General features: G+C 43.5%; 5 protein-coding genes across 9 annotated transcripts; 4 read left to right on the top strand and 1 right to left on the bottom strand.

Annotated features, from left to right (window-relative positions):
• The first annotated feature begins 2,218 nt into the window (after positions 1–2,218).
• On the top strand, positions 2,219–14,864 carry LOC6537326 (histone-lysine N-methyltransferase, H3 lysine-79 specific). Of its 3 annotated transcripts, XM_002097847.4 has the most exons (5): positions 2,219–2,382; positions 3,587–3,727; positions 11,524–11,721; positions 13,130–13,740; positions 13,949–14,864. In XM_002097847.4, exons 2-5 carry the CDS (start codon positions 3,680–3,682, stop codon positions 14,202–14,204), a joined length of 1,113 nt encoding a protein of 370 aa, XP_002097883.1. In that variant the 5' UTR covers positions 2,219–2,382; positions 3,587–3,679; the 3' UTR covers positions 14,205–14,864. The 3 variants fall into 3 exon arrangements, with proteins under 3 accessions (XP_002097883.1, XP_015048284.1, XP_015048285.1); XM_015192798.3 differs by lacking the exons at positions 2,219–2,382; positions 3,587–3,727 and adding an exon at positions 10,948–11,275; XM_015192799.2 differs by lacking the exons at positions 2,219–2,382; positions 3,587–3,727 and adding an exon at positions 10,948–11,388.
• A 284-nt stretch (positions 14,865–15,148) lies between these two features.
• On the top strand, positions 15,149–17,172 carry LOC6537325 (TRAF3-interacting protein 1). 2 transcript variants are annotated; one of them, XM_039375146.2, is made up of 4 exons: positions 15,149–15,349; positions 15,410–15,527; positions 15,589–16,160; positions 16,216–17,172. In XM_039375146.2, the coding sequence occupies exons 1-4, from the start codon at positions 15,215–15,217 to the stop codon at positions 17,170–17,172; spliced, it is 1,782 nt and encodes a 593-aa protein (XP_039231080.1). In that variant the 5' UTR covers positions 15,149–15,214. The 2 variants fall into 2 exon arrangements, with proteins under 2 accessions (XP_039231080.1, XP_039231079.1); XM_039375145.2 differs by having other exon boundaries at positions 15,149–15,527.
• Positions 17,173–17,196: 24 nt separating this feature from the next.
• On the bottom strand, positions 17,197–21,443 carry LOC6537324 (protein suppressor of hairy wing). Of its 2 annotated transcripts, none has more exons than XM_015192796.3 (7): positions 21,350–21,443; positions 19,926–20,792; positions 19,431–19,858; positions 19,241–19,373; positions 18,985–19,175; positions 18,791–18,915; positions 17,197–18,732 (listed from the first exon to the last, which is right to left on the bottom strand). In XM_015192796.3, exons 2-7 carry the CDS (start codon positions 20,775–20,777, stop codon positions 17,606–17,608), a joined length of 2,856 nt encoding a protein of 951 aa, XP_015048282.1. In that variant the 5' UTR covers positions 20,778–20,792; positions 21,350–21,443; the 3' UTR covers positions 17,197–17,605. The 2 variants fall into 2 exon arrangements, with proteins under 2 accessions (XP_015048282.1, XP_015048281.1); XM_015192795.3 differs by lacking the exon at positions 21,350–21,443 and adding an exon at positions 21,100–21,233.
• A 396-nt stretch (positions 21,444–21,839) lies between these two features.
• Positions 21,840–22,854, top strand: LOC6537323 (DNA-directed RNA polymerase II subunit RPB9). The gene is made up of 2 exons (XM_002097844.4): positions 21,840–21,926; positions 21,982–22,854. Exon 2 carries the CDS (start codon positions 21,994–21,996, stop codon positions 22,381–22,383), a length of 390 nt encoding a protein of 129 aa, XP_002097880.1. The 5' UTR covers positions 21,840–21,926; positions 21,982–21,993; the 3' UTR covers positions 22,384–22,854.
• A 335-nt stretch (positions 22,855–23,189) lies between these two features.
• LOC6537322 lies at positions 23,190–27,347 on the top strand. The gene is made up of 8 exons (XM_002097843.4): positions 23,190–23,778; positions 25,327–25,440; positions 25,512–25,760; positions 25,834–26,188; positions 26,253–26,514; positions 26,576–26,693; positions 26,793–26,949; positions 27,010–27,347. The coding sequence occupies exons 1-8, from the start codon at positions 23,343–23,345 to the stop codon at positions 27,161–27,163; spliced, it is 1,845 nt and encodes a 614-aa protein (XP_002097879.1). The 5' UTR covers positions 23,190–23,342; the 3' UTR covers positions 27,164–27,347.
• Positions 27,348–27,436: the final 89 nt, after the last annotated feature.

Here is a 27,436-nt window from a genome sequence, read left to right as displayed (position 1 = left end):
CGCTGCGGCGAAACACTTTCCAAAACAGGAGATTTTCCTAAGCTGACGTCTAAGTGGCAAATATCAATCACCTCATTGGCGATTCTATTGTGGCAGTATGTGAAGTTCGGATTAGTTGCGATTTCATAATGAAGCCATAATGTGCGGACATACATAAACAACTTGTCAGCTGCTCATTCGTTCACTTCGCATTTGGTTCTTTGCGAAAGTCATTAACCAAATTTTTGGGAAGACACCCAAAGGCTTTATGCATTCGCAAGGCGCGAAGTAAACAAACACAATTTTTGGTCAACGAATCGAACGTGTCTGTCCAATTAGCACGAATTTGATTCACAATGCAAATCCAACTGTTGCCGGGCGAGAAACGAAGGGCGGTAATTCGGTGGCTTTAATCGACGTCATTTCGAAGCCGTTTCACGAAAGTGAATAAAAATTCGCAGGAAACTGAATCACTGAGTGCCTGCAAAACTCTTATTCAGCGACTAAAAATGGTGACCTACATTCTGGGGATGTTATCTCATAAAAGTTATTGTATTTAGTGTAGAAAGTTTCCAAAAGAAGGACGTGTTAATAGTTTTGGCCTGAATTTGGTAATTACTTAATAAATTAAAGTAATATATAAGTAATAATAAATACTTTAACTACAGACTAGATATAAATCAGCATTTATGGTTAACCATAAAACACAGTTTTATATTAAGATATAATTACTTGCAAGTAGCTTAGTAATCATAAAAACTATTGTTGCATATTTGTAAATTGTTAGGATCCTTAAGAGGTATTACTCTTTGTATAAAGTTTATTCAATCATTTTATGTTTTTAACTTTACATTTACCATTTATGCAATTAAATATTTAAGGTACTTTCTATATTGAATACGAAAACATAAACAAATTTATCAACTGCTTGTAACTTGGACTATCAGCGATTGGCAACAGGAGCAGATCGCGGCTTGTTTTTGGCAGCTGACGCAGTCCACGCCTCATGGTTAGTCGGTCCGTTTAGGTGCGCAGTGATAAGGGGTATGGGGCATCGATAACAATATATCTAACATGGATTACCTTGTACTGTGACAGTCGTTCGCCGCTTATCTGCGCCGAAAACAACACGCATTCGTCGGCCTAATCATAATGAAACTTTTGTTTTGACAGCAGCAGCAGCAGCACACTCACTATCACCGGATTTCCAAAAATAGTTATTCCTTACTTTTACCGCAATCTGCAATGCAAACGATGACGTCCGTTCGCCGGAAAATTCCCCGCTCATCGCTGGAAAAAAGGGATTCCTCCACAGATCGTGGGCTTATCATGCATGCTAATTAATCCTATGACGAACTGCGGGAGAAAAACAATAAAACCCAATTGAAAACGCGAGGAACGTGATTGTCATTGTACTTGTGCACCTGTCGCCGCCATCCAGTTATCATTTAATAATCTAGAAGAGGGCCACAAAAACAGAGAGAGAGAGTTGCTTAGATGAATATCACAAGTTTGCGGGTACATACTACATGCGATTAAGTGTGTACAGTGCTTGCAGTCTATATAATATTAAAATCTCTTTTTAATCCTCACATAAATTACATTAATCAGATGGAACTGATTACTTAAAACTTAATGGTAATACCTCTTATTCAATAATTTATTTGTTTATTTAAATCATAAGAAATGCTCCAACAGAATGTGTCAACTTTATGTTTAAACACGGCTTATGTAAGGGACAACGCTGCGTATGAGTAATTTAAATTAAGTAAGAGTAAGGTGTTTAGTTATACACCAAGTGAATGGAATATATTACAGTGCAGTTCATCATATCATGCGCCCACTGTGCCAGTACTCTTCTCTTTCCCAGCTGGCCAGTTCAACGTGTTTGCTATCACTATTATCACTCGAATTAGGCACAATCATCCAACTCATTCGTACAGTGAGTACTTGAAAAAGTAATTCACAGGCGGGAAGTGAACGAAGCCAACATCCACGAAGCGATTGAGTGAGTGTGTGTGTGTGTGCACTTCCAGTACGTGCTAATGCCATTCTACAATTCCAATTCCAGCCGAAGAAACCGAAACCGAAAGCTGAAAGCCGAGAGCCGCGAACCAAGAGCCAAGAGCCCAGCTGAGCGCGCGAAGAGAGTCTTCTGGAAGAGAGTCTCCCCGGGCACGCGGAGAATCGCAATCACAATCGCTCGTCGCTGGTTCGCCAGTCGGTGGAGCAGTCACTTGTTTTTGAGTGCTGCTTGGAGTTGGTCGCTCGCCTGCTGCGCTCTTAGTTGTTTGGGCTAAGTTCATTTAGTTAGTGTCTCCGTTTAGCGGCGAAAAAAGCTGGAATAAAACGTATAAAATATATCGCGTTGTCGTCGCCGTCGCCGCTTTTGTATCTGTGTTTGTGAGTGCCGAAAAGATGAATACACATATACGACGCATACACATAAATGTACAAATTTTATAAACGAAGAGTTGCTATTAAGTGAAATATATGCACAACAACTACTAAACCACTAAACTTAGAGAACGGCTACTGTCGTTGCCATGGGACAAGCGACGAGCATCTGGACTCAACTCAATTGTGTGTATTTACACTCGGTGCGGTGATCTACCCATTTGCATTGTGACAAAACAAAACGAAAAAACTAAAAAAACGAAAAAAACTAAAAAAACGAAAAAAATGCGATGGAAAAATATAAACCATAAACAAAAGCTGCTCGTTGTCCCACAGCAGCAGCAACAATCAAATTAATAACTTAAGTAACAGCATTCAGCATCAGCACGAAATGTAACAAGAAAAATCCTAGCAGCTAATGGATATTTGTTCTCTAGATAAAAAAGTAGCAATTGGCAAAATATCACGAAGCGCGGTACATACAAATTTCCATTTCCACTTGTCGCAGCCGAAAAACAAATTCGCATACAGTTCAAACTCTATAACTCGGAAGGCCAAAAGACCTTCTGAAGTTAATTATAATTTGTTTTAAATTGATATAATTACGACATCCGTTGACTTCTACTGCTCATTTGTTTGTATCTTATAGCTTAACTTCTTCTATGATTTTGCTGAAAGAAGGGCTTTTTTCTAACGTTGTATTAGATTATAAAATCCCAAATTGTTGCTGCTCTGTGCGACTTGCTGAGGCCCCACTGTACCCACTCGCTCACACACGTCACTGGCACACTCCCACTCACCCACACACACACGCACACCACACACACACACCCACAAAGTGACGCCCACGAGCTCTGGAGATTTGCACAAGTGCAGAAAGACACAGAGAAAAGACAGAAGAATGACAGAAAAGACGAGGAAAGACGGGAGATTTGTTGTTGCCAGCCTTGATTAAAGCGAGAAGCCCAAACTAAAGTAAAGCCTGTTGAACAATTACTCGGAAATTGCACAACTATGTTTGATGGCAGCCACCGAAAAGAAAACAAAGAAACATGAAACAGAAATCTCGAAATCTGGAAATGCGTTTAATTGTTTCATAATATATAATAATAATAACTACAAAATAATAATAAAACCAAAACGAACTTGAGTAAATTGCTATCAGTGAGTGCAGTGACCGTACTTAGTATTTTTATGTTCTTCGATGCAGGCGATCGTCCAGTGAAAATCTGAAACAGAAGCTGAAAAGCGGAAAAGCTGAAAAGCGGAAAAACGGAAAAACAGAACAGACAAGCCCACGGAAATGGATTACATTGTGAAGGCCTACAAGGATTGGAAGCTGCACTCGCAGGTAAGCAATTCAGTTAGTAATACTACTTGCATTAGAAAGGTAATCAGGTAATAACTCAAGGCTACGTAGGTGTCGCTGCCAATTATCCATAAATCCATAATTACTGAACAGGGAAACTGGTAATCGACTTACAATTAGGGCGTACACAAATCACAGATGGAATTACAATCGTTTGGGGCGGCAAAACGACTTACAAATTGATCCGAACAAAAGATCCATGACACTCCACAGTTTGATCCGCTAATTTGCGCTGTTTGTTTAAAAACTATTTGTTTAACATTTATCGAACGCAGGAAAAGTGCAAAAATGTGAGATGTGCAGAGTAGCAAACGTAGCTCAGTAAAATACACTTCCCATGCATATATTTAACTTTTCAGTCTGTGTCTTTGTTCCAAACTCGAAGATCTCTGAAAGTGTGGAGCTCATATTTTCTTAAGACCCCAAGCGATGGAGTCTTAACGGCTTTGCCCCTTCAAAACGCTTTTGCCTGTGGCAATCCGCTGAAATGACGACAGTATTGTGTGGCTTTCTTGCAGAAGTGAACCCAACTTCTGTGGGCTGTTGGTGTGCGATCATTAGTATTTTGCTACATTGCGGATTCGCGAAAGGCTGCGGAGTCACGGCTATAAGCGGTCGTTAGCTCTTTGGCTTCAGGTTGTGGCTTTGGGCCGAAGTCTGAGCCAATGCAAGACAGTCGCGGCCAAGAGGGTAGTTGTTCTATCTAGTGTATGATGTACATTTTAAGGAAGTGAACAGAACTAGCAAGCAAATGAAGAAAAGTAAAGTTTGGCTTATACTTAATACAATATTATAGCCAGACATTATAACCTATTATTTTGACCCCTATTGTAGGCTTTGTGGTATATACATACATAGTAGCACACCCCACGATCGGCGTTGAGAACTTGGCCCGCTGGGGAGAGATGAGAAGTGGAGGAAGTGGCTGTGAAGCCGGAGTGCTTAACCGCATTTAAGAAAGACCTGGCCAAAAGACACTTGGCAACAGGCAACAGGCCACAGGCAAACTTGCAAACTGGCAAACAAAATAATAAATTATTCTGCGAAACACGATCATGTCGAAATGGTCTCGCATTACCCGGGAAAAAAGGCAACTGGCTTTCTGAATGAGCGTTACTCTTGCGATTCCAAATCCGAGTCCGATTCCTCGGGTTCTTTTCCACTCTCTATCTGGTGTCGTTTTATTTATTTATTATTTTGTGTATCTTTGCTGGCGGCGTGTGAGTACGCTGTTGCTGTTGCAATCCGAATCCGTTTCCAAATCCAATTCCGAATCCGAATCCGAATCCGAGTGGGGCACCAAAGTGTGCTAAGATCGTGGCCAGCGAACCAACGCGATGAGTAAGCCAGCAACGAGTACATCTGGCCAAAAGCAAAAGCCAAAAGCAAAGCCAAAAGCCAAAAGCAGCTACAGCCAGTAACTTATGCGGCTCCCCGCTTGAATTGCAAATGGCCAATGAGTTTGTGTTTCCACGAGTGTGGAAAAATAGCCATGCAGCACAACCAGTGCACGCGGAGAAATATCTGCTTAATTGCTGTTTTTTATAGGGAAAAATTGGGACTTAGTCACTAGCAATAACCAGAAGATTGCAAGATACTTTACTCATTTACACTCTGTATCAAAAACTAGAATTAGAACATAAAGGTCAATGAAAGTGATCTTTAAATATTCAGTGACGTACTTTGCATTATTTTAAAAGAAGTGTGAATAAGCAGAAACTGAATTTTATTGCTACAATAAAGAAACTGGTTATCAAATTAGTATGTATTTCATTTAGCATTCTAGACCATTTTAGATATGCAAAAAAAGGACAATGCACAAGTTGAGATACTTGCAATGCATGCAGATGCAGATACAATTTCTCGCCGTGCTGAAAGCGAGAACAAGTTGAAGCGAGCACAAAATGCATTTTATACGCTGACTGCAGCCGCTAATTGGGCCAATGCACATGGCACAAATTATAAAGTTCATTTCTGCTCCTCTATAAATATCCTTAGCCTTGCAACCAGATCCTTTAGGCTAAAATGAGGTGCATTACCTCATCCCATATTACCAGTGGCCATCTGCAGTTGAGTTCGAGTGATACCTTTGGAAATTCCAGCAAAGAGCCATCAAACTTTGTCCTTCGGCTGTGAACATACATGACATGTAGTTCGTTCGCTCGACTGGCACACTTACATTTAAATACAGGTGTATCTTCGGCTGATCGCGACCATGTTGGCCACCCAGCTGTGGGTGGTGTTTTGGCCTTGTTTAGCTGCTCAACTGCTCAACTGCTTAACTGCCAACCGAAAGTCCCTCCGATTTGGTAATGGCTTTGCATGCGGGCGGGCCAACAAAGCGAGGTTGGCCTGTTACTCACGCTTGTTTGGCGATAACTTCAGCTATAATTAAGTTCAACACGAATTTGGGTCACGCGCAAAAGTTTAGGCCGCCATTTGGTAGCTATTACACCATTTAATTGCATATCACAGCAGTGAAAGATGCAATACTCGTACATTGCAACAATTTGTTTGGTTCTATAAATATGTATACTTAACTATAGTTAAGTACTGCGAGTTGGGCTACTGTGTCTATTTCGTTAAAAACCTGTGCATATAAAATCTTGTTTATTTCTGTCACATGCTCCAGCTTTTTTATTTGTTAACTAATTTATTTATGTCTGCGTTGAAAAGAGAATGTTTTGTGTAGCAAAAGAAAGCTGCTTTTTGTACTTTAAGCTCGAACAGAGTTTAGGTTTTGCATGCTAACAAATTTACTGTCTAGTCTACAAATATGTTACGTTCAACTGCCTTTCAGATTGCTAAAAACTGGGTTTTTTATAGAGTGCAATAATTAAGACACGACAACTAATTAGTGAACCTCGGGCTGATATAGAGCAATACTTTCTCAGAGTTTGCTAAGCTTAAAATTGCTACTTAATGTGTATATAAAACTAGGGGAACATCATCATATTTCGAATGATACCGCGTGGTACCTGAAAAAATCACCGATTTCCCTGGGTTTACCAAGATGTTCTTCAATGTGCGAAATCCCAAGTTCAACTCGGGAATGCCAGTGAGTCAGTTAAAGTGTCTCTACCATTTTAAGAGTTTAAATTAACCACGAAGTTCGCCTTCCTGCTGCACAGTGCGATCTAAAGACTGGTTTTCGTTGTGGTTTTTATTTTATTTGATTGTTTGGATTTTACTGTGTAGACTATTTGCGATTGCTGGCTGTCTATATTTAAGTTTTTGTCTGATTTAGCGGTTGCAACCGGTTCGAATTGCTTATAAATAAGGTGTCAATCTACAGAAATTCAACGATTCGTATGCGTTATTGTTTTGATTGTGGCGCTGGCTTATAAATACGATTAATCAGCATGAAAATGGGAAAACAATTCCCAAAAGAGACAGAGATAAGTCCGCCTTTGTCCAAAGAACAAATAGACCGACTTTAAGGCCCTTTTGCTGCTGATTTTGGAGAACTGGAGAACTGGCCTTGACTTTCACACACACAGCACTCTTATCATTCGAATTCGAACGTGCTGATCGAACGATTTTGGGGCCAAAAGACGTAAAATTCCAGAACCCCTAACAAAATTTCCTTGTATGTGCATTGTGTGGCGTAGCACTTATATCTTTGATCGCACCTCATATTGATCATAAACGAGGGCTGCACCTCTTCTGCGCACAAAGGCGGCAATCTTATCGGCAAAAATAATTAGTCATCCAAAAGCCACTGGAGCCTGGAGCCACAGAAACCCCCATTCTGAAAGAAAAAACCAAGGCAAACACTGCACAACAAGAACTCAAGTAGCTGTAGACATATAATTAATAATTTCATAAATCATATTGATAGTCATTCGATGGCTGCTCACAGCTCAGATGCTTTTTAATGACCCACAACCATCGTATAGTAAAGTATCTATATTCATATATATGTAAGTACATGTGGGTATTATGAAAGGCAGCGGACAATCAATCACACGCCTAAGTGCAACGTCATTAGGAAATAAAACAGCGTTTATAGAGATTGATTATTTGAAGGGTCCCATTTCCCACTTGTCTAACAAACATCAGCTATTGTTTTATTTATTTCAAGATCTTGAAATCATTTACTGCTTAGTTTTTGTCACACTGCCAATTAAGTTTCAGCCGCAAAAATTGCACAATATGCCCATCCACTCGATTAAAGAGTTCTCAAGAACAAAAAGCTTATAGCTAATATACCCCAACAGCTACGAGGTAGCCCTCCCCAATCATTAGCTTCTTGGTTAAATATTTTAAATATCATAAAATGTCACGTTGATGGAACTTGCACGTAGCAGCAGTAATTACCAGTTATAAGGAAACAACTTGCCCTTAAATTGTTCAACTTACAGGTGTCTACACAATAAACTTGTGTACTACTGAAAGAACTAGAAGACAAGAATCGCGAACCGAGAACCAGCGATCCATCCATTTAATTTATCGCCAAATATAAATAAAGCAAACGCAAAGACCACTTAAGACCCGGACACTTGACTTATGGGCTCTAGACATTCATATGCGGGTTATACAAGCGGCTCATTGATATCGCCGTGGACAACTTGAGCTTTTGGTGTATTATAAATTCACTTCAATATGGGGCTTTCTCCAGTAATTCCCCCCATAAGACAAAGCATGAGGTTGCTGCTGCAGAAGGATGCAAATTGTGTGGCATTTGAGTCAAGGTTTAGTTGGGGGTTTAGTTGCCCTGATTGATTCGCTAACAAACACGACATTGTTTACTAGCTGGCTTAGAATTTGTCATGAATCACCTTAGCTATACATCATATCTGCAGTTTTAGGTCGAGGACTGTTTGTATTAGATACTGTTCATAGTGTAATATAATATTTTTGTATAGGACTTAACCTTTGGACAGTCTGAATCATCTGCATAGGCCAGATATCCAGATATGGCCAAGTCAATATTTAGTATCGAGTGAGCGAGAGAATCCACAAGAGATCACGTGTCTGGCTGCCAAGAAGCCTCTTTGTTTGGCATTATCGCGGCCATGGGGCGAGTATTTCCCATATATATCAACAGTAGCACAAGCACTGAGCTCCAGCAGATATCTGAATAGGTATATGTATATGGAGCTCCTCACTTCTCACTTCTCAGTCACGTAGCGTGCATACAAATTGTTTTGGTTGTCTGCTCCCGATTCGTACCGAATCGTACCGCTTGCTGTTTATCAATTTGCAATTCCCCATTTTCGGGGGCTTTAATTAATACTAGAGATAGTGCCCGGCTATTTACCTAGTTATGCTCAACTTCAACCTTCGGTTATAATTTTCGTGTGCTTGCACAATTCCATAAATCTGAAAATGAAAATAAAAATAAAAACACACCGCACAAACAAACAGCTGCAATTTGAGCGCGATTGAAAGGCAGCAAATTGAAATAGATTACGAACGATATCGTTGAATTTATTATTGCCTGAGCCGCACATTAGCCGCATAATTTATGGCTCTGATTATGGGCCATTCGGCCAACGAAATAACGACAAAACGAAAAGCTGACCAACGTGGCTCAAAGTCTTGACCTTCGTCGCTGGCAGTTCTTTGAACGTGGACGATAATTTCCCATCAAGCCCCGCAAATTCACACAAATTAGTGACTCACAAAGTGAAGAAGCGCCAGCCGTGCATGTCTGATGCTGATGCTGATATCTCAATGATGTCGCTCTGTTAGAGCCAAAGTGCCAAAAAGTGGCATTTAACATTCATTTCTGCGCCAATGAACGCGCACACAAACAATAAGGCAATCACTTATATTACGATCATGTCTCAGAAGCTCAGCTCGTGTGCTGATTAATCAGGTGTTTTCCTACTGTGCTCGGAATGGCCAATGGTGAGAGCTTTCTCCACAGGTCACTAACTTCCAGTCAATCAAATACTACCTGCACAAATTCTGATTCGTACACCATGGCGTATGCGTATTGTATTTCGATGCCAAGTCAATGACCGTTCATCACTAGCTGAATCAACTGGATACATATATTGAATACATGGGGTATCTGTATAACTAAAGAAAACTATATAGAGAGCACAACGAAGCTTCGGCTGCCTTAGAAGTGTGAGTTCCTTATCTGCGCAGCTTATCTGCAAAATATTTGCCAAACATAAATAAATGGCGACCAATACGGAGAACAGAGTCACCACGTTTCTAAGCTGAACATTATAGATCACCAGATCTTAGTCACTTTAGGAAATGATAAAAATAATGTATTGGTTGCTTTGTTCTAGGAAAGAGCCAAAAATAAAACTGAAATTGTTATGATAAACAAAACATAGGAAGTAATGGTAGCTGAAAAGCCAATTAAATGGAGCCAAAGATTGTGTCTCATTTGAGCAGAAAGCATGGTAATGTGTAATAACAACTTGTTGACCTTAAACGCGCCTGGTTTCACGTCGATTATGGCCAAAGCCCGCAATGCAAATATGCGGTAGTTATTGTGCCGGGGCAGTGCAATAATGCAGCAATATTGCGCATACAATGTTCAGCTACCATTAATGAATAAAGTCACATGTTAATTATCAGGCAGTGGCACGGCACGTCGTCCACCGGCAGGCACCGCACTAATTTCAATATTTGCAGCAGCTGTTGATGATGGTGCTGGGATGAAATACAGAAAAATAACAAACCCACTGGCGACCTGCTTTGTTCAAACAGGTTCGAACTGACTGACTGACTGGCTAAATATATACAATACATTTGAAGACGTTTACGTTGCCGATCACGTGAAAAAATTACCCACCGCAGGTGGAGAAACACCAACAAACTGAAAAATTAACAGCGTCTGGATGTTTAAAACAAAGCAAAGGCAAATAAAAGTGCTCTAACTGCTCCCTTTTTCAAATGCGCGCCAATTTCTTCGCTCTGGGTGGCAGCGCCATTTTCGCTAGTTTGTAACAAAACTAATTTTAATATATTAATTATTCGAGATAGCCTTACAGCGCATTTTTACCATTTACTTTCCATTAATATTAAATTTAGTAAACCTAAATTAGTTTTTTAAAACCAGACCAAACTATTCAAAAGTGTTTTAGATAGTATTTGGTTACAAAATATTTAAGGTTCGCTCGTAGGCGCAGTTGAAAATTTTAAATTTCGCGCCAAGATAGATAGTCTGGCAACGCGAAATGAAGGTGAAAGTGGTCCCTTTGGCTTTGTAGCTCACGCTGCATCTGGTAACACTGCAGCACGTAGTAAACAGAAAATCACAATTGGATCGAAAAATCGCAAATTGCCATAAAACAGTGCACTCGCGTGTGCAAATATTAGCGCAATTTATTAGCAGAGTGAGAGGGCTGGGCGGTAAAGACGCCACCACAACCCACCCACTCCCACTCTCTCTCTAGCGCCATCTCGCTCGCTCTGTTTTGAAAGGCCTGCCATGGGTGTGTGCGTGCGTGTGTGAGTTGGGGCTCTGCGGCGGAGTAACAGTAACAGTTGCAGCAGCAGCAGCAGCAGCAGCAGCAGCAGTTGCAGTTGCATTTACCGTTACAAAGGAGCGGCGTTCGGGTGAGTGCGCGCATAATTAGTTAATGCGGAAATAAGTCGCATTTCACTTTAGTCGCCCCAACACTGCGTTCAAAATCAGTGCCTGTGTAACGAAATTACAATTACATACATATGTACGTGTGTGCGTATAGCGCCTGTGTCTGTGCCTGTGTGCGTTGCCTATTGGCCATGACATCACTACAATAAACATAATACAATAATATACCAACCAACCATCTGATGTGAATCAATTCTCAAATCCATTGCAGTTTCAAGAGATCGTCCCCGACATGGATGACTCGGAATTCATGTTCAACGAGAAGCAATCGATCCGGGACTCCGGGCGCACCCTGAAGCGCTACGGGAGCACCTGCTGCAACAGCCTCCGGAACAATGAGACCCTCATCCGGCACATCGTCGAGAAGACGGACACGCTGCAGGGCATCGCCCTCAAGTACGGCTGCACGGTGAGTCAATCCTCGCGAGAAGTACAGTATAAGCCAATCATAATCAACCGCATTCCACATTCCTCGACAATGCGCCACAGCCAAGACAGTGGGAAGCTCCAAGAGTGCCACCACTTCCCGGTGCTCCATGGCATCTTAACCACTTGGAGGAGCTCCCCATTCCCATACAATGGCCATTGTTTTGCTTTGGTTCGATTGCTGCATATTCGAGTGAAGTATTGACACGTGGAGGAGTATTTCCAACTGAAGTTCACACCTTCTTGACTATTCTACACGTCATGAAAGCTTCACTATAAAATCCACTTCCATAGAAAGTAACAATTCAAGCCAGCTACTGGATTTTCATCTTTCAAATGTATCTTTCTATCGATTGTACGTTGCAAATATGCAAAAGTAGTGCAGTGCCCGCATGGAAACAAACCTTTAGCCATGTACTATATTTAATTGCACCTCAAAATAGGTTTATCAACAACAAAAGCCACTGCTGACACGCTAACCCCTTTGAATGTTAAATGTCAGCCGCTTCATTTGAATTTATTGATCTTAGAATGCAGCCTTTGAACTTTCGTAATTCCAAAACTTAAACACAGAAAAGTGCAACTTCCCAAACCCAAGCCACTGAACCATCACGCCATTTCCCACCTTATTCTTCTATAGAAACTTTGAATCTTGACCAAATCATTTCGCCACATCCATTGATTTCTTACGCCCTCTGGGAAGCTTTACTAGTGCTGCCAGCACGCGAGTGCTTTGCATTTTAAATGCCAACTCCCTGGGATTTGAATGTATCGATTCAATAATGGCCATGTTGCCCGGGTAACTTCCATCTGCCCCAACCACATGCCACTTGGTGACTTCTTGGAATTTACGAGCGTACCCACACCTTTCCAAAGTTGCGGGGGATGTGATAAGTCGTCTAGTGACTTGGACAAATATAAGATAGCTACATGTGGGAAGGGACAGTCCAGTCAGTCGAGATACAAGTATCTAGCAGTTAGTCTGGATCTTTATCAGTATCACAGTATCACGTTATCACAGTGGACCTGTGGAAAATGCTGCAGCCCCCTATTTAGACACCCTCTTGCGACTTGACAGATTGCTGCATATGATTTATGTCCACAACGAGAGCTCGACTGTTCAGTTAGCACTGGTCTAATATTTGCCTAAAGCCAGATTAAGTTTATTGACTCGACAGATCCGAGACGTCGCTGTGCTGTAAGCCAAGGCAGAAAAAATCGTTGCATGCCACTTGACCCGATTGGCCATATACATATGAGTCTATATGCGTCTTGGCCTGCTCATCCATCCGTCGATCAATCTCATCCATCAATCATGTGTCAGCGCTTCAATTGCCCGTAATTGATGAGCTCCGTCAGCTTATAAATAAAACCCGTGTATTGCATTTCAGACGGAGCAAATACGGCGGGCCAACCGGCTCTTCGCCTCGGACAGCCTGTTCCTGCGTCAGTTTCTCCTGGTGCCAGTGGAGAAGAACTCCCCGTACTATCCCCAGGTGCCTGGCGATTCGATAGCCGCCTTCGATGCCGTGCTGGCCACGCCACCGGGCACTCCGGATGCCAATGGACAGCGGGAGGCGCACAACAATGCCAACAATCTGAGCCAGAGCAACAAGAGCTTCATGAAGAGCAACGACATCAGCAGCAGCAACAGTAGCAGCAGCAGCAGCAGCAGCAGCAGTGGGAGCAGCAGCAGCTGCAACACAAGTGGCACCGGTCCCATCTCTGGAGGATCGCGTTCCGGCGGCAACCAACAGCAGCAGCAACAGCCCCCACAACGGCCGTACTCCATTGCCGGGGAGCTGCTGGTGGTGCAGGCCGGCGACGAGGATCCATCGATGATGCACGGCCACGGTGGTTGCAGCGGCAAGCAGAGCAAGAGCCTGGACTCGGTGGCCGCCATGACGCCCGAGGAGGAGAACAGGAAATGCATGAACGACTTCCTCAACAAGATAGACAACACCATTTCCGAGTCGCGCAAATATGTGGAGCGCTCCAAGGAGTAAGTAGTTCCACCACTTAAACGAGACCCAATCAATCAACATTTCAAATCATTCGGCTGTCGATACTGGTATTTAAAACATTTTTATCAAGATCAATTAATCATAATTTGATCAACTGACAGAACCAATAGAAACTGAAACTGATTGTTCATGAAGTGACGTTCTTTTTAGATTGCATCAACTTATGCTTTCTTTTCCACTTTTCAGCCTGGTCAGCAGTCAAAGTGAAGCGGACATCTGCATCAGTGCCACCGCCGACGTTTTCCCGCAGCGCCGCCATCCGCTGAACAACTCCTACAAGACCAACAACAACGACCGTCCGTCGCAGTACCAGCGCCACAGTTCGACGGGCAGCGGGAACTCCTCGGACACGGCGCACCTGCTGAACACGACGCAGACGCGACGAGTCCAGAATTCGCTTAAGCGGCTGGAGAAGCAGCAGGACGACTTCTTTGAGTTGTAGCATCCGTCGGCGGGACGCAATCTAGCCTAATTACGCAGAGAGTTAATTTTACAATTCGTTTTTAATTGCCGCGCATTGGGGAGACGACTTAGGTCAGCATGTTGCATCACACGGAAATGCCGCACTCTAAATGTAATATAAAAATAATGATATCTATCGACACGTATGCGCGATACCTTACCTATACGATTAAACATTATCTAATGTAATTGAGTAACTGAGCTAAAACCTAAACTAAACTATATACCTAAACTATGTACTAAGCGCTGCGCTATGTAAACCTGTAGTACGATGACAAGGCCGATCTGTCCCCCTTATTTTGATCTTGTGTCAGCCCTGTATAATTGCCGCCACTTTGCTTGCAAGATTCGATCTGAACACCGCGTCGTACAGATCCGGAAGCCTTCTGTCCTCCTGTCCGCCCTCCTGCCCCCATTATGTTTACTTTTTGTATGACTGTAGCTTTAATCACACTGTGTATAATTTAGTTATGAGAATTATTAATGTTAATTGTATATAGTCGCCAAAAAAACACAACAATCCACTGGACTGCTCTGATCGCTAAAACACGAAATTGGCCAACTGTTGACGTGTAATTTTAATTTATTTTTTAGCTTTCCCAAGTATTAAACCACAAACGTTCTATTAAAAAAAAAAAAACCGTAACCTCAATTGTTAAACAAGCATCCACCACAAAACAATCTATACACCAATTTATAATACATATATGTATATCCCAGAAACCTCAATATCGAACTGCACTCATATCGAGCCAAGTCATGTTGTACGTGAGAATGTTTTTTAAAATAAAGTGAAAGTTGTGTTGGAACCAACGCTGTCCTTGTCTCTATGTACTTATGAGCCTACGAATGGCTCTGCTTCTGTTTTTCCCATGGAAGCGGAATGGTCAGGGATATTCACCTGTTTGGTTGCCAGGACAACGCAGCCGGGCCAAACAATGAAACCGCCTGGATAGTTAACCACATTTCAATTGAGAAAGCTGAGCAAACATGTCGGAGAAAGATCTGGACGCCATCATCTTGGAGACCCAAAAGGTTTTGGGCAAGTACGTCAAGAAGCCACCTCTCACGGAGAAGCTGCTGAAGAAGCCGCCATTCCGATTTCTAATGGATGTTTTCAGTAACGTAAGTGGTGGAACATTACCTCCCCAGAAAACAAAAGTTGAGCCCTTTTTTTGTGGACAGTTTATCAAGCAAACTGGCAAGTTCGATGGACTGTATACGCCGGAGGAGCAGATGTTCGAGAACATAACCAGTCGGGAGGATAAGATGCGATTCCTGCAAAAGATGATCGATGCAATTAGTGAGTTTGGTTTACAAGGTTTTGGTTTTCCGAGTGAAATACAAGGTGTTTGCTTTGCCAGAACTAACAACTAAACTGGATCTCAAGGTGCGCACTTCAAAAATAGTTGCTGGCCAGGAACCGGAGCTCACCAATGAGCTGCTCCAGGCCATGGCCAGTTTGGCGGAAAGGAAGTGGGAGAAGGAGTGGGACAGCATTGTGGACCAGGTGGTGATTTCCCACTGCAAAACTCCACTGACGCTTGCCAAGCCACCGAAGGAAACTAAGAATCCCAGCAAGAATCCCTCACCCGCCGGCAAGGACGAGGATCCAAAGCGACGCAAGGAGAAGCGCATATCGCCTCAAGAGCAGAAACTGCGCAAGGCCAACGAACAGGCGTCCCGATCCACTCCCCCCAGCGAGAAGGATAAGGCATCCCAGAAGAAGTCCAAGGCGCCCAAGGAGGACACCAAGCTAAGTCGGCAAAACTCCAAGCAAAAGAGTCCTTCGCCTGTCAAGCCAAAGACGAAAGCCAAGCTGCAGCCTTCAATCGAGAGCGATCATCCCAGTCTGTCTATGTCGCCAGTGGAAGGAGCACCCTCCTCCAAGCCTCCTGCTACCGAAAGTGCTCCAACTAAGCCGGAGTCGGAAACGGTGAGTTACTTTGGCATGAAATACAAATCCATTTGTAATCCACATACCCAAGTAGGTTACGCCATTACAAGAGAAGGAGGCAGTGGTGGCACCTGTCCAGGAATCTCCATCGGCTCCACCAGCCGAGCCTGAGAGTCGCAAATCCTCCAGCAAGAGTCGTCGTTCTAGTGGCAGTCATAGGCAACCGGAGCCTAATCCTGCTCCCAACGAGAACCCATCGCAGCCAGTGAACCCAGTGCAGCCGTCAGAAAATAGTTCTCCACCGGAGACCAACAGCAGCGAAGTGAAGCGGGAGGTTCCGCTCTCAAGGGAGAACTCCAAGGAAGCGAATCAACGGCCCAGAACCTCACTTAGACCTCCATCCGCTCGACCCGCCTCCGCACGTCCCGGAGCTCCGCGGCGTCGCAATGTGGAGATCGTTCTGCAGCCCAACGATCAGATCAAAATGTCTGGCATAAATGTGAAGCTCGAAACCTTTGGCGACTTGGACGATGACGGAGAGAACCTGGTGATCATAGAAGACTCTGCCTCCCATGACATCGTCGAAGGTGGCGGCGAGGAAGCAGCATTGGAGGGACAGCTCGATGCCCAGGGACGATTGGTGCAGCAGATCTTGGAAACGCAAAAGGAGCTGGTTAATCAAAGCGCCGAAGTGGAAGCACCACAAGCACAGGCAGGTCGTCAAACATCTGCCCGCCAGGTGAACGACGTCTGCGACGTAGTCCAAAAGCTCACAAAGTCAATTGGGCCGCTGGGAAAACTACTGGACTGCATACCCGAGGACTTTGATGCAATGCAGCTGGAGCTGACGATGTGGCGCGACACCTACAACCAGGCCTCCACGGAACTGAAAAGGGAGCAGAGTCTCACTGCCTCTGCCACGGAGCCCCTGAAGCATCAGCTGCAGCAAATCCAAGCCAGCATTGCAGAGTACCGGGAGCTCATCGACGAGACTCGCCACAAGATCTTGCAAAACAACGCCCGTATTCAGAAGATGATGATGGAACAGTAAGCATTAAATATTAATAACAGCTTGTTAAGCATGAAAGAGAGTTCTCACGCATATAATGAGTTTTTAGATTTAATATTTAATAAGAGTTCTATAAAAATAGCAATGCATATATTGCTTGGTAACATCATTCAATCAAAAAATATATAAAATTTATATAATAATATCAAAATATCTTTGATATGCAATATGTTGGTTTTGTTTGTTTTTGGGTCATTTGTTAATGCGTAAGTAGGTCTGAATATTTAAACGAACAACTCAACAACAGACGGTAAGTTTTTCTTCTAAGGTCACTTGGTGCTTGAACCGAAACCAACGATCTTAAGAATACAAGTTTTGTAAAAATCATCAGCGATCATAAACCGCTCCTAACTTCTAGATTCCTAGAATTCTGTTTTTGTGCGGTAATAGTACGCATGCATCGAAGGCAGAAAAATCAAACCTTCTCTTTTTCGGCTTCCAATGGGATCGATTTTTTCTTATTTTCTGTGACCACTTCCTTTTTAGTCTCCTCTGAGTTATCCTTATCCACAGCCTTCGCTATGATCTCCTTCTTCTCGGAATTGGCCGAAACTTCCTTTTTGTCACGCTTCTCTCTAATTTCCTTTTTTTTAGATGCGCCTGTGTCCGACTCCGCATCATCATCTTCATAATCGGAATTTGACTCGTTGTCATCATTGTCTTTGCCCAAACCCCCTTCCTCCTGGTCCTCATCTCCCAGTACATACTCGATGACATCGTCAATGGGGAAATTATTGAGCAGCGACTTGATGGAATCGTTGTGAATGACCACGGTAAAGAGCAGTTTGCAATACTCTCGCATGCGGCTACCGTAGTCGAGCTCAGCGTAGTTTTCGCCACCTTTGGTCAGGTCGTGGCCACAGTTCTCGATCACTTTGCAGAGCACCGTCTCCTCGGGGGCATTGGGCCAGCCGTATTTCTTCAAGATCGGGGGATCCACTAGCATGTCAATAAGTTTACCCACGTTTTCTTTGAGCTTTATGTCCTCCTCCGTTAGGATTTCTCCACTGAAGTCATCCTCGCTCGACGCTTCTTCCAGATTATCGGCGATAGCAGCGGCCAGACTGGCGGCCAGGGATTTACGCTGCTCCTTCTTGACCACCGGCGAGACCTGCGTCTCCTCCTTTTTGGTCTCAGGTTTAACGGCAGCCTCATCCGTCAGCTGCTCTCCCTCGATGGCCCCGTCCAAGGGCAGAATTGTGTATGTTTCGTTTTCTAGGGTAATGGTCTGGGCCTCGCCATCGGCTTCATCCACCAGGAATTCACGCACCACAACGCCATTGCCATCCGTTTGGCTGGAAATTAACGAGCCCGCCGAAGAGTTCAACGCCACTGGTACAACCTCCTCCGATTCGATGACCTTCTTTGCACGCTTTGATGTCTGCGGCTCAACACCGAAAATGTCATCCGGATCGCATTCGTGCACGGTGCGTATGTGCCGTCGCAGGGTATCGCTGCTGTCAAAGTTCTTATCGCAAATGGCGCAATCCGTGCGTTCCATAAGTTTGGTGGACGAGCGCTTTGATGCCCGTTGTTGTTGTGCTATAGAGGGTAACAGTAGGATTAAAGCCTAGATTATTGCTAGTCAATTCCGACTTACGGCTGTGCTTTCCCTCGTCCATGTGCTCCTTGAGCAATGCTGGGGTGCGGAAATTACGCTTGCATTCGGCGCAGGAGAAGACGGGGCGTTTTGTGCGAGAATGGGTCTTGACATGGCGCTCAAGTCTGCAGAATAATATTGCGATAAGTAAGCAAGGCTTTGCGAAATAAAAGAAGGCATTTTTGACAGCTTACTGTTTCTCTGTTTTGAATTTTTCATCGCACTGATCGCAGGCAAAGGGACGAATATGGGTTTTGGAATGGGTGCGCAGCTGAGTGGCCTGGATAAAACTCTTGCCGCATTCATCGCACTTGTGCGGACGCTCTCCAGTGTGACGCTTCATGTGCCGATTGAGCACTTCCTTCACGGCAAATGCTTGGTTGCACTAAAAGGAAAAAGGAGACCGCTACAATATGTAAATTTTAGGGTAATGAAAGTTCTAAGACTAACCACAGTGCAACTGTACGGTTTTTCGCCAGTGTGATAGCGTCGATGCTTCTTAAGGGCCACCAATGCAGAGAACTTCTTGTCGCAAAGATCGCAGTCGAATGGTTTCTCACCCGTATGAGTGCGTATGTGGATGCTGTGGAATTATGCCAATCATTACTTCATGTATTTTAAAATCAAGTGGAAAACCTACTTTAGCGTGGACAGGCTGTAGAAACAATTCTTGCACGTGTGGCACATGTACTCCGGCTTCTTCACCACCTGTGTGCCCAAATGCTGCTTCAAATGCGATCGCAGATTGTCCAGCCTATAAAAGACGCGATCGCACACCTTGCAGCTCATCGTATCGGTCTCGTTCGATGAGCACGATGAGTACTTCTGGTGGCGCTTCAAGTGGTAGGAGCGGGTGAAGTCCTTGCCGCAGATCTTGCATGCATACGGCTTGCCGCGTGACTTGTGCTGTTCCTCGTGGAGCGCCAACAAAGCCTCGCTGCGCAAGTTGGCGTTGCAAATGGAGCAAGGAAAATCGCTGAACTCGGAGTGAGTGATGAATATGTGGCGTTCGTAACTGGTCTGTGTCTTGAACGACTTGGGGCAGTCGGGACAGTTAATGTGACCCAGCTGAAAAGAACATTGTGGTATGCGTAAGTTAAGCTGACTTCTCTACGTATCAATTTTTATGACTTACATGGAAGGTGTCGTAACTTTCGCTGCAGCAGAAGCAGATGTCCTTTTTCTCCATCACTACGGCATCCTTCTCGATCTTCTCCAGGTTCTTTAGCATGTCGGCCTTGCGCAGATGATAACCGCTGTCATAGCGACAGAACTCCAGATGCTTTTTTAGACTCTGAACCCGACGGAAGGTCTTGTAGCACTTGCCGCACACGTGCTCCACGATCTCCTTGATTTTCGTCTGGCTAGAGTTGCCCTTTCCCGATGAATCTTCACCGTCCTCATCCCCATCCTCGCCTATATCCTCGTCATCCTCGGTGACAACGATCTCCTGGCCGTTGTTGTTCTCAATTCTGCCCGGCACCACTTCCTCATCATCTGCTAGAATAAAATCAATGGTCTCATCTTCCTCGGTGACTACGGTAACCGTGGTGTCCGCCTTGGTATTTTCTGATTTCACAGCCTGAAGTACATAGTGTTCCATTTTCTTTCTTTTACTGGGAGACGTCTTGATCTTGGCCGTTTCCACGGCTGTCACGGTGGCACTGGGGGTCTTCTTTTCATTTAGAATCTTTACAGTGGAGGCAGTCGGAGCTGTGCTCTTGCTGGCGCCCCGTTTCTCAGCTTTTGGAGTGCCCAGTATTTCTTCATTGAGTATTTTGATGCGCGATCCAGCGACAATGCCACGCTTTTCCTGCTTGTTGGAGGGCGTTCGTGATGTGGTGGTGGTTGGCTCGGCATCCTCACCAGCTCCCACGTCATTTAAAAGCTTCATCCTGGTGCTCGGACGCTTATCCTTGGGCGGCGAAATGTTCTCCACACCCAACAGCTTGCCCTTCTTGTCCTTGCCCTCCTTGGAGGCACTCATGTTGGTTATACCAGCCTGCAATTGAGATCGGATTGGAGTGATAATTCAGGATCAGGATCACTGCTGCCCGCCTTAGTCTACTTTTAGGCACGTGATTTATTGAACATCACATTTTGCCAGCGTCACCAACACACGCCCAAAAGCAGCTAAGAAAAAATGGCGTCGCTGAGTTCGATCTTTATGATCGATCGGCCTTGGTGTGAGCGAGACAACACTACCAGCGCCTGACGCACAGAAAACGCAACAAGTTTTCTTCTTAAATAAAATTGTGTTTCAAAGGGGTAGCAAATAATTCTAATACACTCGGAAATTCGTAGCATACTTTTCAAATATTAAATGTGATTTTGTGCCGGCAAAGGACGATCCTCCTCGGTTTTAATTAGTTTTTTTTTGCTGATTATAAGTGCACTTTTCTGCTCCGCAACGAAAGAAAGTTGCTGCCATCGGCGATAAAGAAAGTTAAATTATCAAGTCACTGGCTAACTTATTCGTTTCACAAACATATCCTTACAAAACGCGAGGTGTTCCTTACAGGATTTTGGCCGCAGCGCCGATAATAAATCACAATTTACCTAATTTTATGCTTTAAATTCCAACACGACAAGCGTTTGTGTATGAAAATGCAGTGTGACCGTCGGCTGAAGGTTGGAAAATACCACTACACGAATACTTAGCTAAATATAAATACTTTACAAATATAATCTAAACATACCGCCTTGAATGGTGTAAGAAGTTCCTCTGGCTTGTACATTTGTAATAACTATAATAAATTAAAAATAAATAACCAATACCCGTCTTGTAAATTAAAATTTGTATCTGTTTTTAATTCTGAGGATCCTATTTAAACAGATATTTGCTTACTTGAGTAAAACGACCACCTCAGCAAGTGATCGTAAACTAATTATTAGGTTCGAAATTGTATGCTAACCGTAATTTACCAAAGTAAAAGATACAAATTATCGTTTCATTTGAGCCCAGTATTCTGGAGTCCAAAACAAAAAACTTCATATAAAAAAATTCAACAAAATAATAAAGAAGCTCAAATGGGTTAAAGGTTAGTATGTTGATACGGTATATCTTGCGGAGTCTCTTGGTATATTAAAGCCGCCTTGCCACGGTCACACTTTCGCCAACTGCAAGAATAAAAAGGTAAATAAAAGCCGGATTTACTCATAAGCTGCAATTAACTAGCAAAAAATAAAAGCTATTAGCCACCATGACGACTGCCTTTGACGCCGCACACACGGAGGGGCCGGGATTCGTGGGCATTCGGTTCTGCCAGGAGTGCAACAACATGCTGTACCCCAAGGAGGACAAGGAGAACAAAATCCTGCTCTACGCCTGCCGGAACTGCGATTACAAGCAGGAGGCGGACTCCAACTGCATCTACGTCAACAAGATTATGCACGAAATCGATGAGCTGACCCACATTGTGCCCGACGTGATCTCCGATCCCACGCTGCCGCGAACGGAAGATCACGCCTGCCCCAAATGCTCCCACAGGGAGGCGGTCTTCTTCCAGGCGCAAACCCGTCGCGCCGAAGAGGAGATGCGACTGTACTACGTGTGCACCAACCAGAACTGCACCCACCGATGGACGGAGTAGAAACAGATGACCCATCGCCTCGTAATCGTAGTCCTAAGTAAACGAACCAATGTAATGGCACTTTGCAATCGCAAGTTCATAATTCCCCCATGGCTATGCCGCAAAAACATCCCACGTGCAGCTCCATTCTCGATTTCCGCCTGATGATATAAAAGCCACAGTGTAAAGAAATCAATGTGCTTCCCATGAATTTGAGGGACCTATATTTGATTTGTACAAATGTAAGCCACCACTATTTCCATAGCTCAGGCTTTAAATAAATATATAAATGCATTGCGCCGAAACTGTTGCATCATCCTTTGCTAGCCAAACTTTAATAAATATTAGTTTCCAAGAAAGCGTATAAGTTTTGCACATGCATATATTCAGTTGAGAACAAAACCAACCTTTTTGTTGCAAAAATTAGTAGTGATTTATGAAAAATAAAGCTCAATGTTAAGCAGGTTAAGCCGCATATTTAGGCAACATAAACTTTGAAACCTGATTTTATAGTTATGCAGTTAATCAAGAAAGTCCGCTTGTATTGAAATTTCTACAACATATATGTTCAGTCGTTATGTACTATAACTTTCGATCTGTAAATGTAAGTGAGCGCGAAACGAACCTTGCCGAGACATGTGCGAATTCCACAGATCGCGGCCTGGTGACAATTCTTCATATTTATCATTGTTCTGCTCTAATCGAAGCTGACAACAAACAAACTACATAAAAAAAAGAGCCGAAAGCAGCGAAGAAATGATTGAACAAGTTTCTTGTGCGTATCAAGCGACTGCCCATTTCAGTAGACCTGGCTTGGCCCGATCCCCGGAATCGTCGCTTAGTTTAGTCTGAGCTTAGAACTTGGCGCGACGTGTTGATCAAATCGCTGAGATGTGCTAGAGCAAGCAGCCGACCCAGCCGAATCGTATTGAAATAAGAGTTTTGTGGAATCGAGGAATTCAGCAAGTTAGTGCTATAAAATGGCAAAGCCAAGGTCGTCGGCGGATCCGACTGGAAATGGCAACGGAGCAGCGGATGCGGCTGCAGCTGCGGAGCCGAAGCTCAACTATTTCCAGAAACTGTGGCGCTATCGCCACTATCTGGTCATCGAGCCCTTCTTCTTTTTCTACTTCATGGCCTCCGTGTTCAATGCGGTGGCCATGCAGAACTTCCCACTGGACAAGGCGTGTCGCGTGAATCTGGGCTACAACAAGGTGGTCTGCGACACGATGCTGGACAAATCGGAGCTGGGCATCGAGTGCGATGACTTCGATTTCGAGAACACCACTCAGGGCGCCACTCCGGATCTCGCCGGCCTGGTGATCGGAGCCAGTGGATTCAACTACACGGTGTGCAAGGCGGAACTGGAGGCGCAAATCCTAGCGGCCGATGTCTCTGGGAAGCGAGCTCCCATGGGTGAGAGAAGTCGAACATATATCATACACATAACACGAGTCGTTCATTAAGTATACGCCGTATTGGTTTGGGTTTTGATTTGGGGTTTGGCATTAGCATTGCTTATATTTCAGGTTTGTGCTTAAATTAAACTCGAATTCTTTTCACATCTCGACTCCTCTGCATTTTAAATCTCTTCTGCCCCTCGCATGGTTTAGGTACACCGAGAAAAATAATGTTATCAAGTGTTTTGTGAACTATGTGCTTTACTATGTACATCAGATTGGGGAACTTTCTAGAGAACCTTCGTAAAATCATAATAAAACATAATAATAATTATGGTTTAGGGAACACAATTTCTTCGAGTGCACATTTCGTTTAAGGAATCCGTGTCTTTTGATGGATGTCGTCGGAAATTAGCGGTTATCCGAACATCTAATTACCTTCTTTAATTGATTCGCTCATGAGTTCTCTTTCGCCTTCTGTCTTCTGATGGTGCTAACAAAAGTTCCCCCATCAAATCGCTAGGTGATTAATTTAGAGCCGCTTCCAAAGGCCTTAGCCTAGTGGATACCTCGTAATCGTAATCGTAAGCGCTTGGAAAGAAACCTGTTCCTTACATCGATGTGTTACTCGAGTGACTTTCGTGGGTTCACTGCCATTGTCAATGGCATTTCGTTCGCGCCATAGATAATACCTTACATTCCAAATTTAGAATAAACGCCATCCGAAAATGTCATTTGCATAGAGCTGCGCGGAATTCCGGTTCTCTGTGGCAGAGAACATCTTCTTGTTTAATAACTTTAACAAACGCCAGAGGTTCATTAAGATGCATTGCATCAGAGATCGATAATTGAGGCTTTAGGTGATCAGAATGTCGTGTCATAGACTCAATGGCGAAAAAGCTTAGTATACGTATCAAAGGCGTTTATTGATTTATACTGCTTCAAATTCACGGAGATAACAAGTTTCAATAAAATATGATCCCATAATGGCAACCACCTAAATCATCCTCAACGAATCTCAATACTCGAGACGATTTCGGAATTTTAGATAAAAACAATATTATTTTAAAGCTGATATTGAAAGAAAATCTTGTTTATTTTTATACAATAAATTATTATAGTAAATTCATATGTCAAACATTTGGTTAGCAAATCTTGTAATTTGGCAGTGAAAATCTATCTATCTATCTATCTATCTATCTATCTATCTATCTATCTATCTATCTATCTATCTATCTATCTATCTATCTATCTATCTATCTATCTATCTATCTATCTATCTATCTATCTATCTATCTATCTATCTATCTATCTATCTTTCTATCTATCTATCTATCTATCTATCTATCTATGTATCTATCTATCATATCAACATCATATATATATTAAACTTATCATATAGGAAATAATAGTTAAGACAGAGAATTAAATTGATAAGCACAAATGTTACTAAACAGCTTATTTTCAAGAACGAGTTATTTTCGTTGAACGCCAGTACCAGTTCTGCATGCCAAGCTAAATTAGCATTACTAAACAAAATAATATTTAACCATTTTTTTCGCAGCTGCCATTTTCCCCCTGATTGTGCTGCTTTTTGCTGGCGGATGGGCAGATCGGTACAACAAACGAAAGCCCTGCATGATAATGCCAATTATCGGAGAGGCATTATCCTTCACATGTAAGTAGTATTAGTACATAATATAACCAAATACCAAAGCATCATATTAATTGAAAATCTTTGCTTCTTAGGTCAGATTATCTCATCGATTTTCTTCGAATCGCTGCCCATGGAGTTTGGTGCCTACTGCGAGGCCATAGTTCCAGCTCTCTTTGGAGGACTGACCTTTTGCCTGATGGCGATCTATAGCTACATTACCATAGCCACGCCGGAGGAGGATCGTGTGTTCCGCTTCGGCATCTTTGCCATGTTCGTCACCGGAGTTCCCTTCATAGGACAGCCGATTAGTGGACTTCTCTTCACAACTTTGGGCTACACATGTGAGTAGAAGTAGAAACTGCCTGAAAAGTGATAGTAAAGTGATATTAATGAAAATGTATTCTTTCCCGACAGGGTCCTTTGCCTCAGCCATTGTCTTCCAGCTGATTGCAATATTCTACATCATTTTCTTCATAAAGGAGGTGAAGTCCACGCCCACGCCCACTACCAGCACCACTGCGAATGAGCCACCACCACTGCCCACCACCCTGCCGCCCAAACAGCAGGGTGCGGATAATATGGCCTACGAGACCACCAACTTGGAGGAGCTGCAGGGCAACAAGAACGTCAACTTCCAGCTGACGCCCCACATGGAGCCCAAGGTGGAGGCGGTGCCCCCGAAACGCTCCCTCTTGAAGGAGCTCTTCGATCCCAGCCTGGTGCTGGACTGCATCCGCTTCCCGCTGGTCAAGCGACCCAACAACGGCAGGTGAGCAACCGGACGGGTAACCACTTCGCATGGATAACAAATACAAGTGTTTCTACATTTTCAGGATGCTGCTGATCCTGCTGCTGTGCGCCTACTTCCTCACCGTGGGCCCAACTTCCGGGGAGAACGACTACTGGTATCGATTCACGCTGAAGAAGCTCGCCTGGAACGGCAACGACTTCAGCATCTACCTCACTCTGTCCAGCGGTGCTGCACTGGTGGGCACCTTCATTGGCACCGCCATTTTGAGCAAGCTCCTCAAGGTTTCCGACTCCATGATCGGCATGCTCTCCGCTCTGTCCATCGTCTGCTCGCGCGTTCTTTTCGTAAGTAGCTAAATTGCATTTGCATTTGGATGGCAGTGTTATAGATTTGGGATTCCTGCAGGCCTTTTCCAGCAGCACCTCCTCATTCTACGTGGCCGGAGTGGTGGACATGTTCGTCAGTCTGCGAGTGATTGCCATCAAGACCATCGGTTCGAGCATTGTAGCTGGCGATGAGCTGAGTAAGTTTACTAAACTATAACAATTTTGGTGATTTCTATCACTAGCAATACTATATTAAAGTGACTTCGAGTTTATTTAAATGCATCACTCCTTCGCAGGCAAGATGTACTCGATCTTTGGCATCAGTGAGCCAGTGGCCCAGTTCATCTTCCCGCCCATCTTCAGTGAGATCTACAAGAGCACGGTGGATTCATTCCCAGGTGCCATTTGGCTCTTTGGCGAAATCTTCTATATTCCCAATGTCCTGGTCTTCGTGTACGTACTTATATCATCATTTTATTATGCCATAATAGTAATTATTTTGTTTAATAACAGTGTGTGCTATTTCCTTTTGCGACGACGAAAAGCCAACGAGGAAAAGAGTGTCGTGGAAATGGAGCAAAATGGAGCAAATGGAGCAAATGGAGCAAATGGAGCAAATGGCGCCAATCGGGCAAATGTGCCTGATAGCGAAATAACTAGTCTGTAACGTACTTGATGCCAGTGAATGTTATATATATTTTTGATATTTATAATATAAATTGTATATTTTTGTATATTTATAGACAATTTGTATATTTTGTGTTTCATATTCCCAACGAGTCTAACATTGTGTATACTTTAGCTTGCATTTGCCGAAGATATTAAGCATATTAAAATATAACTTAATTACACACTTTATCTTTGCCTTGGAAAACGCTATTTTTGGCCAGTCCATCTGCAAATCCATTTGCCTGAGGTGATCCAACTCCAATTTGCTCAC

Source organism: Drosophila yakuba, chromosome 3R, assembly GCF_016746365.2.
Source record: "Drosophila yakuba strain Tai18E2 chromosome 3R, Prin_Dyak_Tai18E2_2.1, whole genome shotgun sequence".
NCBI classification, from domain to species: domain Eukaryota; kingdom Metazoa; phylum Arthropoda; class Insecta; order Diptera; family Drosophilidae; genus Drosophila; species Drosophila yakuba.
Note: the sequence above shows the minus strand (reverse complement) of the source record. Positions and strands in the feature narration are given on the sequence as shown.

What these genes read in the sequence shown, in the direction of transcription:
- LOC6537322 (XM_002097843.4), top strand. Translation starts at nt 23,343, where the DNA reads ATGGCAAAGCCAAGGTCGTCGGCGGATCCGACTGGAAATGGCAACGGA. An exon ending in TGGGAAGCGAGCTCCCATGG is followed by an intron (nt 23,779 to 25,326) that starts GTGAGAGAAGTC and finishes TTTTTTTCGCAG; the next exon opens with CTGCCATTTTCCCCCTGATT. An exon ending in AGAGGCATTATCCTTCACAT is followed by an intron (nt 25,441 to 25,511) that starts GTAAGTAGTATT and finishes TTTGCTTCTTAG; the next exon opens with GTCAGATTATCTCATCGATT.
- LOC6537326 (XM_002097847.4), top strand. Translation starts at nt 3,680, where the DNA reads ATGGATTACATTGTGAAGGCCTACAAGGATTGGAAGCTGCACTCGCAG. An exon ending in ATTGGAAGCTGCACTCGCAG is followed by an intron (nt 3,728 to 11,523) that starts GTAAGCAATTCA and finishes AATCCATTGCAG; the next exon opens with TTTCAAGAGATCGTCCCCGA. An exon ending in TATGTGGAGCGCTCCAAGGA is followed by an intron (nt 13,741 to 13,948) that starts GTAAGTAGTTCC and finishes TCCACTTTTCAG; the next exon opens with CCTGGTCAGCAGTCAAAGTG.
- LOC6537324 (XM_015192796.3), bottom strand. Translation starts at nt 20,777, where the DNA reads ATGAGTGCCTCCAAGGAGGGCAAGGACAAGAAGGGCAAGCTGTTGGGT. An exon ending in TACAGCCTGTCCACGCTAAA is followed by an intron (nt 19,374 to 19,430) that starts GTAGGTTTTCCA and finishes ATAATTCCACAG; the next exon opens with CATCCACATACGCACTCATA. An exon ending in AAATTCAAAACAGAGAAACA is followed by an intron (nt 18,916 to 18,984) that starts GTAAGCTGTCAA and finishes ATTATTCTGCAG; the next exon opens with ACTTGAGCGCCATGTCAAGA.
- LOC6537325 (XM_039375145.2), top strand. Translation starts at nt 15,215, where the DNA reads ATGTCGGAGAAAGATCTGGACGCCATCATCTTGGAGACCCAAAAGGTT. An exon ending in AAAGATGATCGATGCAATTA is followed by an intron (nt 15,528 to 15,588) that starts GTGAGTTTGGTT and finishes TTGCTTTGCCAG; the next exon opens with AACTAACAACTAAACTGGAT. An exon ending in CTAAGCCGGAGTCGGAAACG is followed by an intron (nt 16,161 to 16,215) that starts GTGAGTTACTTT and finishes ATACCCAAGTAG; the next exon opens with GTTACGCCATTACAAGAGAA.
- LOC6537323 (XM_002097844.4), top strand. Translation starts at nt 21,994, where the DNA reads ATGACGACTGCCTTTGACGCCGCACACACGGAGGGGCCGGGATTCGTG.